A 10241-nucleotide genomic window follows, 5' to 3' on the forward strand; every position below is an offset into this window, starting at 1 on the left:
ATGATGTTCTGCTTAAACAATCCCAAGAAATCAATCAAAAAACTACTGGAAACAATTAGCAATTTTAGCAAAGTTGCAGGTTATAAAATAAACCCTCTTAAATCCTCAACTTTTCTATATATGTCTAGCAAGATACAGCAAGAAGAGCTAGAAAGAGAAATCCCATTCAAGGTAACCTCAGACAATATAAAATACCCAGGAGTCTATTTGCCAAGACACTCAGAAACTTTTTGAAAGAAAATATACAACATTTCTCACAGAAACTGCATCAGTTTTAAATAACTGTACAAAAATCAACTGCTCATGGATAGGTAGAGTTAATATAATAAAAATGACAATTCTACCAAAAATAACTACCTGTTTAGTGCCCTACCAATCAAAATTCCAAAAAAAATGCTTTAATGAGTTAGAAAAAAATTTAAATAAATTCATATGGATAAATAAAAAGTCAAGAATTTCAAGGAACTTAATGAAGAAAAGTGCAAAAGAAGGTTGCTTAGCCCTACCTGATGTAAAATTATATTATAAAGCATCAGTCATCAAAACTGTTTGGTATTGGCTAAGAAATAGAGTGGTGGATCAGTGGAATAGACTAGGCTCAAAAACAGAAGACAATTATAGTAGTCTGCTGTTTGCTAAACTCAAAGAGTCCAGCTGTTGGGATAAAAACTCTCTCCTTGTTAAAAACTGCTGGGAAAATTCGAAGTTAGTATGGAAGAAACTTAGATTAGACCAACACATCACACCCTATAGCAAGATAAGATCCAAATGGCTACAGTAATTAGACATAAAAAACAATACTATAAGCAAATTAGAAGATCAAGGACTAGTTTACCTGTCAAATATATGGAAAGGGGAGCAGTTTATGACTAAGGAAGAGATGGAGAACATCACCAAAAACCAACTAGATGATTTTGATCACATTAAATTAAAAAACATTTGCACATATAAAACCAATATAACCAAGATCAAAAGAGATGTAGTAAATTGGGAAACAATCTTTACAAATAATGATTCTGACAAAGGACTCATTTCTAAAATATACAGAGAACTGAGTCATATTTTTAAAACAAAACATCATTGCCCAATTGACAAATGGTCAAAGGATATGCAAAGGAAATTTACAGATGAGATCAAAGCAATCCATAGTCACATGAAAAATTGCTCTAAATCATTAATTATTAGATGAATACAAATTAAAACTTCTCTGAAGTACCACCTCATACCTCTCAGACTAGCCAATGTGACCAGAAAGGATAATGATCATTGTTGGAAGGGTTGTGGGAATGCTTGGGGACTATTACAGTGTTGGTGGAACTGTGAACTCATCTAACATTTCTGGAAAGAAATTTGGAACTACGCCCAAAGGGCAACAAAAATGAGCATAACCTTTGACCCAGAAATAACACTACTGGGTCTATACCCTGGAGAAATCATGAAAAAAGGGTAAAAACATCACTTGTACAAAAATATTTATAGTAGCACTGCTTGTGGTGGCAAAGAATTGGAAATCAAATAAATGTCATTCATTTGGGAAATGGCTTAGCAACCTGTGGTATATGTATGTCATGGAACACTATTGTTCTATTAGAAACCAGGAGGGATGGGATTTCAGGGAAGCCTGGAGGGATTTGCATGAACTGATGCTGAGCGAGATGAGCAGAACCAGAAAAACACTGTACACCCTAACTCATGGGGGTGATGATCATCCGTGAAGGACTTGCTCATTCCATCAGTGCAACAATCGGGAACAGTTTTGGGCTGTCTGCAAAGGAGAGTGCCATCTATATCCAGATAAAGAGCTGTTGATTTGAACAAAGTTCAAAGAGTATTCCCTTTAATTTAGAAAAAACAGATATCTTATTGTCTGATCTTGTTATCTCTTAGACTTTTTGTTTCTTCCTTAATGATATGATTTCTCTGTCATCACACTCAATTTACATCAATGTACAATATGGAAACAAAGCAAAGACTGACAGATTGGTTTCTGTGAGGGGGTGGGGGGAAAATTGTGAAACTCAATATCTTTATTAACAAAAACAAGTAAAATAAAATAAAATAAAAAGAAAGAATGACTAACTTTGGCAAAGTTGTAGCATATAAAATAAACTGACATTAATCATTTCTATATATTGCCAACAAATCACAGCAGGAAGACATAAAAAGAGAAATTCCATTTAAAGCAACTGTTAAAAACAAAAAAAAAATACTTGACAATCCAACTGCAGTAGACAAAACCAGAAAATATGCAAAAACAATGACCAAACCCTACTCACAAAAATAAAATTGAATCGAAATCATTGGAATAATGTCCATTGTTCATGGATAGGTAGAGGTAATATAGTAGAAATGACAATTCAAACTAAATTTAATTACATATTCCATACCATACCAATCAAACTACCAAAAAATTATTTTACCAAGCTGTATAAAGTAGTAACCACATTCATCTGGAGACAAAAAGAAGTCAAGAATATCAAGGAAAATCATGGGGGGAAAATGTGAAGTAAGATGATCTAAACATACAGGATCTAAAATTTTATTATAAATCACAAAACTATTTGATACTGGCTAAGAAATAGAATGGTGGATCAGTGAAGTTGATTAGGTTCAAAAGAAACAGCAGTAAATTAGTACGTAAATCTACTGTTTGATAAGTCCAACGATTCTAGCTTCTGCAGTAAGAACTCACTATTTGACAAAAAGTACTGGGAAAATGGGAAAATAATCTGAAAGAAACTAGGCATAGACCCACATTCCACAGCTTATATGAAGAGCAGGTCAAAATGGGTACAGGAGGGGAGGCTAGGTGGCACAGTGGATAGAGCACGGGCCCTGGAGTCAGCAGTACCTGAGTTCAAATCTGCTCTCAGACACTAAATAATTACTTAGCTCTCTGGCCCTGGGCAAGCCACTTAACACCACTTGCCTTGCAAAAACTAAAAAAAAATATGGGTACAGAAATTGGACAATGAAAGGTGACATAAGAAGTCTATCTCTCGGATCTGTCAGGCAATGATGGAAGAGTTGGTATTCTACATTGATGGAGAGAGGTTTCCCAGTAGGAGTTCCTTGCAGTGAAATAAAAGGGGTGGGGTGGGGGGCAGGGAAGAAAGAAATGGGGGGGGGGAGTAGACAGGAAGTAGTTTTTAAATTATGATGTATGGATAGCTTTCAGGTGATATGTGAACTTGAATGGGAACCAAATTATCAGTTTAAAGTAATCGTGTCGGTTTTATTTTATACAATTAAAACCTATTTTGAGAAGAGCGATAAAGACTTTACCACATGGTGGCCAAAAGCATCTAGGACACACAGAAAGGGTGAAGGATCCCTGCTGTAGGAAATGGAAGGGGATTCAACAGCTAATTCAGGTTTTGCTTTGGATCTCATAGACAAATCACCTCATCCCTGAACTTCTGCCTTCCATACAAAGGAAAGATGGAGTCCTTGCCTCGACCAACATTGGTTTGTACCCGGAGATGAGCCCCTCCCCTGCAAATCGACTCTCCCTGCCCAAAGGGGTGCCCTCCAGGCTTCCGCAGAACGGTGCCGCGAAGGGGCGGGGCCAGAGTGCACGCATGCGCGCCATGGAAAGTAGGCGGAGTTTGGCGGAGGGAGCCCAAGAGTGGTCTTCCACCCCAAGCCCTTGGGCCTGGCCGGCGGCGCCTGGGCTCTCCTCGCCCCCGGAAGTCTCTGTCGCCGACATTCTTGGGCCTAGCGGACCTCGTGTCTTCGTTCGTCCGGGGGACGTGTGCCCGCCAAGCCTGGTGACGGTGAGCCTGGGTCCTGCCCTTCTTCCCAGAGCCTGGCTTTTCACGCCCTCGACTTGGCTGGGCCGAGCTCCAGCAGCCTCCGGAAGAACATTGCCTTGGCTTCCTCAGAGGATTGGGCCTTCCACGGGCACCTCTTGAGGGCCTTTCCCTCGAGGTCCCGGGCCCTGTGGGCCTCCCCGGAGCCTTTTCTTCCCTCCGGCACCTGCTGCTTCCGGCCCCACGGTCGGCGCCTCCCCTCCCCCACTGCAGCGGCCCTCGCCTGGGCGCCCCTGGGCCTGGCTGTCGCCTGACACGTGACTGAGTGAGTGGGGGCCGGAGGGTGGGTCAGGGTGTGTCCGTGGGGGGGGCTTCCGCCCGTCTCCAGGCTTGGCCCCTCCTCTCCCGGCCCGGGTGCCCCCCGCCCTCCCGGCCCGGGTGCCCCCCCGCCCTCCCGGCCCGGGTGCCCCCCGCCCTCCCGGCCCGGGTGCCCCCCGCCCTCCCGGCCCGGGTGCCCCCTCCCCTCCGGCTGATCTGTGCTCCCGCTGGTCCCGGCCTCAGCCGCCCCGGCAGGCCTCCCCCTCCCCCTCCCCGGCCGCCATGTTGGGCCAGGCAGCCATGTTGGGCCAGGCCGCCCGAGCGCCCTTCCCCCCCTCGCCACGCCCCGCCCCCTCCTCTCGGCCCTGCCCCTCCCACACTGAGGCCCCACCCCGCCCTCCCACCGCTCCCCACGTGCGGCCCATGCCCGCCCCCCACGTGCGGCCCATAACCGCCCCCCCCCACCATTGGCCACTATAAACACAGACACCCCTTGTGCTGCAGGTATGGCGGAGGCCCGGACCCCATCGACTCCCTCAGACTTGGAGACATCCGAAGGGGAGCAGACCTCCAGCAGCTCCAGCACCAGCCTGGCCACAGCCTCCTCCCCCTGGGTGATGGGCACCCTGACCTCCCCGCTGTCCGCGGGCACGGACAAGGAACAGGCAGAAGAGGCTGTGCTGGTGCCTGGCTCTGGCGCCACGGCTTCTGGGCCACACGTCTCCATGGAACTGGAGCTGCAGGAACTAGACGCCCGTGGTTGGTGGCCCCGGGCCCTCGTCGAAATCTCGGACCAGTGCCAAGATTACCCATACTTTGTGGCACAGGCTACAGAGAACAGGTCCCGCAATCGATACCAAGACGTGAGACCCTACGACCACAGTCGCGTTCGCCTGAGACAGGCCTCCCTTATCCCTGGGGGAGGTTTCCATCTGGGTCTCGGTTTGCCGTGGGCATCAGCCCAGGGTTCTGGCTCCTCCTCGTCAGCATCCCCGAGTGCGAGCAGTGACAGAGGGGACGACTTGGACAACGACTACATCAATGCCAGCTTCGTGGTGGTGGAGGATGCCCAGAGGACCTATATCCTGACCCAGAGCCCTTTGCAGAGTACATGGGGCCACTTCTGGCTCATGGTATGGCAGCAGAACAGCAAGGCAGTGATTATGCTGAACCAACTGATGGAGTGGGGCTCCAGCATAGGTTTTCGGTATTGGCCAACAATGCGGAGCCCCAGTCTCCTTTTTGACGAGATAGGCCTCAGGGTACAGTTGCTCAGAGAGGAGGTGAAGCCCTTCCACACGGTCCACTACCTGAGTCTGGAGAACCTGACGACGGAGGAGGTCAAGCCCATCTCCCACTTCCACTACACCAGCTGGCCCGACTTCGGGGTGCCTGAATCACCAGCCTCCTTCCTTACATTCCTTTTCATGGTGCGGGACTCCGGCTCTCTCAAGAACAAGCTGGAGCCCGTGGTCATCCACTGCAGTGCCGGCATCGGCCGCTCAGGCACCTTTACTCTGATCGATGCCTGCCTGGTCCTAATGGAGAAGAGAGAGAATCCCTTTTCCCTGAATATCAGAAAAGTATTAGTCCATTTGAGAAAGTACCGCATGGGACTTATCCAGACCCCAGAACAATTAAGATTCTCTTATGTGGCTATCATCGAAGGAGCAAAATTCCTTATGGGAGATGAAAACATCAAGAAAAAGTGGGAACAACTTACCGAGGAAGACCATGGTCGCAGCTACAGCTTTTCCAACCCTCTGCCCATGCTGACCTTAGACTCTTCTAGTGATGACAGCAACCCCTCTGATGAAAACAATGAAGAGTCCGATTATGCAGATATTGCCCTTAGACTGCCAGACTCTGGAGAAGAGAGCTCTGGCAATGGTACCGACAAAGAAGGGGGAGAGGAATGTAAACCTAGTACCAGTCAAGATGGAAATAAGAAGTTGAAGGGAACTGGATTGAAGAGGAAAAGGTTCCATATGGAGGATATGTAAATGATTCAGATGTGTACAACAAAAACCCTCTCTCTAAAAGATCAAACGGAGGAATAAATAACTCAAAGATAGCTTTTACAACTTCACTTTTGTACATTCAGTAAAACATAGCATTGGAAAACAATCTTTGCTTTTTTTGTTAAATGTTTTAGATTTTTCTAAAAATATTTAGACCTTTCATAACCAGTACATTTGTCTACTTATTGAGTATTTTTAAAGTGCTCATTTGAGTTGCAGAAAAAACGAAAATGCAGAAAAAGAAACATTCATTTTGTTACTATTTTTCACTTTTTAGGTTTGGGGTAGCAAGACATGCTTTTGAAACTAAAAAAAATTTTAAGGTGTTCATTGCTTTACAGTACATTTTAGTACTTCAAAGACCACCAAACTTGACTTATGCTATGATGTTATGATAGACTTAATATTTAGTAGCAATGCTGTTAAATTATAGTATCTGTTTATATTACTAAGAATTGTTTGTTTTTTCTCCATTTAGTTACTATTTATATTGCTTAGTAAGCATTAAATGTTTTCTTAACTGAAAAAAATTTTCAAACTTAAAAAAAATATTTAAAAAATTAAAATTTAAGGAAAAAAATACTTTAAATGACATTTGTTACCTGGACACACATTTTAGTGACTTCAAAGGTTGATTTTCAGTAATTTGTAGTCAACGTAATATGGGATAGCAGTAGAAATAAGCAACTTATTGAGTAGTCTGTTTACATTCCTGGAAATATTGCTGCTGATTTAAAGCATTTCATTATTTGTTACCATTAAACATCATTATAGTCATATGAATATGAGTATGTAAAGTAAATTTAACTATGTAAAATATGTTGTACTATTTATATGCTTTTACCAGCATTACATTTCTCTGCAAAAAAACAAATGGGAAATTTAACGAAACTTTAATTTGCATTTTAATAACTTAAAAAATCTTCTGTTTTAATAACTTGCTATAAGCTTGATGTCCAACATTATCCTAATGAAACTTGCTTAGCAACTGATTGCACTAGCCTTGGAGTCAGGAGTACCTGAGTTCAAATCTGGCCTCAGACACATAATAATTACCTAGTTGCTTGCCCTTGGCCAAGCCACTGAACCTTGATTGCCTTGCCTCGAGGGTCATGTCCTCTCATCCTGATTCATATCTGGCCACTAGACCCAGATGACTCTGGATGTGAAAATTGGGTAAATCTCAAATCCAATTCATGCTCGTCTTGGCAACCCCTCCCCTGATGTCATGGCATTTTTCAAGGTCAAAGGACAAACATCAGCCTTCCCAGATTCTCAAAAGACTAATGTCATTAACGATTCTTCTAGTATATAGTAGCTCCTGAGATCTATTAATATTTTACATTTCATTGGTGGCAATATCATCATTATCTATTCTACTATCTCCTCATCTTTTGTCAGGTTTATACACCACTAGGAAATTTTTGAGATAGCGCAGGTATGCTGGGATTATTTTATAAGCCTTCTGTCCAGCTAATCATCTAGCTTCATCTTCTTAAGATCCCACATACACCAGGCATTTTGCATCTGCATGGCAACTGCCACACATTTCCTTTGCATGGAGTTCCTGAGAACCCCAGATCATCAGAACATCCCAAGGATGTCTTCAAATATAAAGTTCCAATGGGCTAATTGCCAGATGGGTATTATTATAATTATAATAATCGTTATCATTATTTTGCCGATTTATTTTCCTTATGCAACCTGTGTTCTGTTTTTGAGAATGTTACCAACAATATCTTCCAACCCAATATCTTCAGGAGAAAAGTAATAATCTTTTACAATTTATCTTTGGTGAATTATGACTAGAACCTATCCTTAGGAAGAATTCAAACAATCAATGTTTTTTCCTCACCTAGAGCACTCTTTGATTAAGGACATTATTTGAGAATTTCTCTTTCTCCTCTCTCTCCCCCCTACTCCTTTCCTCCACTTCTCCACCTCTCTCTCTCCTTCTACCCTTTTGTCCCCCCTTCCCTTTGTTCCCCTTCCCCTCTCTCTTTCTCTCTCCCCCTCTCACTTTTCCCTTGGCCTCCCCCTCCCTCTCTTATTTCCCTTCACTCCCTGCTTTCTACCTCCTCTTCCTCTCTTCCCCCTCTCTTTCCTCTCTCCTCTCCTCCTCCCTCTCTTCCCTTTCCTCCCTCTCAATGTGTCATCATTTCAAAATCTCTAAGAGACAAAAATAAACCACTGTTGTTAAGTTCAAGTCACCAGGCTCAGATGAACTCCATTCTAGGTTCCTGAAAGATTGCTATCTATGGACTTGGAAAAACTGGGGGGAGTCTGGGGCAGCTAGGTGGCATAGTGGATAGAGCACCGGCCTTGGATTCAGGGTACCTGGGTTCAAATCCGGTCTCAGACCCTTAAAAATTACCTAGCTGTGTGGCCTTGGTTGGGGAAGACACTTAACTGCATTTGCCTTGCAAAAACCTAAAAACAACCCCCAAAACTGGGGATAGTCAGTGAATGGAGACACAACTGGAGAGGGACAGATGTTTCGGCTTTCAAAAAGTATTAGAATCACATCTCCAAACTGTAGTGCTAGGACCTATGACTTGACTTTCATTTCTAGCAAAATGCTAGAATAGCTTATTCAAGGAGAATAGTGGATGATCATCAGTGTAAGACCTCCCTCAATGAATGCAGACTACACACCCTCTCAGAGCCTACACGTTGGCTGTGATTCTTACGTATCTTTCCCCATATCCTCCAAAGATTAACTTCCTAATTGTGGACACCTTCCTCTTGTTCTGTGAATATCTTTGGGGATAAAGAGGGCTCTCTGAAGGCCTATTTAATGCCTTCTCCCATTTTTAATAGATGTGCTCTATGCTTCTTTTCCAGTCCATCCATATCCTCAATAATGACTCTGGAGTAGCTTTCCCCACACAAATCTGTGCTTTTGTCTGCTTATACCCAGTATGTGGCTTTCCTTTAGGTGTTGGCTAAGTTAGAATAATCAGAGTTTAAAACGCAAGAAGCACAAGTTACAGAAACAAAAGCAAGTCCATCTGACACCTATAAAAGGCCTATAGGCTTCACCTAAGGGCAGTATGTCACAGGTAGGCAAGCTTTGGACTGAGTTACCAACTGTGGCTCTAACACTTGTTAGTTTCATATCCATGAATGAGTCGCTTAACCCTTCTGAGAAGCACTTTGCACTTGTTAAAATGGGACAGGGAATCAGGGAGACAGAACAATGCCAATAATCCTCATCATCATGATTATTTTTATAGCTTACATTTAAGTAATGCTTACTATGTCTCAGGCACTATGTTAAAGTGCTTTCTCGTTATCTCATTTGATTCTCACAACCATGGTGAGAGGTAGGTATTATTATCTTCCCATTTTACAAATGAGGAAATTGAGGCAAACTGAAATGTAGTGAGTGACCCAGGGTCACATAGCTAGTAAGCATCTCAGTCTACATTTGAAAGAGAGCCTTCCTGTCTCCAGGTCTCCCATTCTATCCACTCTACCACCTAGGTGCTCAGAATAGTTTTCTCAGAGGGCTGTTTGGAGCATCAAGCAAAACTTCTATAAAGTATTTTGTAAATTGTAAAGCCCTAAAGCAATATCAGGAACTCTCCTCTCTGGGGAACCTGGGGCTCTGAATGGGCTATCGGAAGTTGACTCCACTGATTAAATGAGCACATTCAAAGATCCTGGAATGCAAAGGTCAGTTTGGACCTCCGTTTACAACTTAGAAATGAATGTAAACTGCAAAAAAACCCCCCCAAAAATAAGTAGAAACAGTTCTGTACTCCATGAAGGAGAATTCTATAATTAAGAATTTAACTGAACTTAGCAAACACAATTGTTCTCAGAGGGAGGGATTTGAGAGGACTTAATTATGGCTTAGATTTAATTGGCTATACTGGGCTTGGGGATTACCCTCTTCTCTAATTTACATATCCATAAGGCAGAGAGAGATCTGTATGAAAAATGTGACACCTGGGACTATATTTTGCAAATAGAAAAGAGCACATTAAAATCGACCACACATAAATGTAGAACAAGAAATAGGATGAATTAGATACTCTGTAAATGAATAAGTATCTATAAGGTCCAAAAATTTGGAAGAGACTCAGTTTAAAGAGGCAGAAACTGAGGCCTTGTGAAACTACCGAACAAGAAGGAAGGAAGGAAG

The 10241-nt window shown here is 43.2% G+C and overlaps 1 protein-coding gene and 1 pseudogene across 1 annotated transcript in view; one reads left to right on the forward strand and one right to left on the reverse strand.

Annotated features, from left to right (window-relative positions):
- LOC141498691 (ribosomal RNA processing protein 1 homolog B-like) overlaps window positions 1–3583 on the reverse strand; it is a 29559-nt gene extending 25976 nt beyond the window's left edge. The window contains 2 exon segments of the mRNA XM_074201851.1: window positions 3286–3337; window positions 3477–3583. Coding sequence (XP_074057952.1) covers window positions 3286–3337; window positions 3477–3583 — 159 coding nt within the window.
- Window positions 3584–3647: 64 nt separating this feature from the next.
- Window positions 3648–6254, forward strand: LOC141499934 (tyrosine-protein phosphatase non-receptor type 2 pseudogene; annotated as a pseudogene).
- Window positions 6255–10241: the final 3987 nt, after the last annotated feature.

This window comes from Macrotis lagotis, chromosome X (genome assembly GCF_037893015.1).
Source record: "Macrotis lagotis isolate mMagLag1 chromosome X, bilby.v1.9.chrom.fasta, whole genome shotgun sequence".
NCBI lineage: Eukaryota > Metazoa > Chordata > Mammalia > Peramelemorphia > Peramelidae > Macrotis > Macrotis lagotis.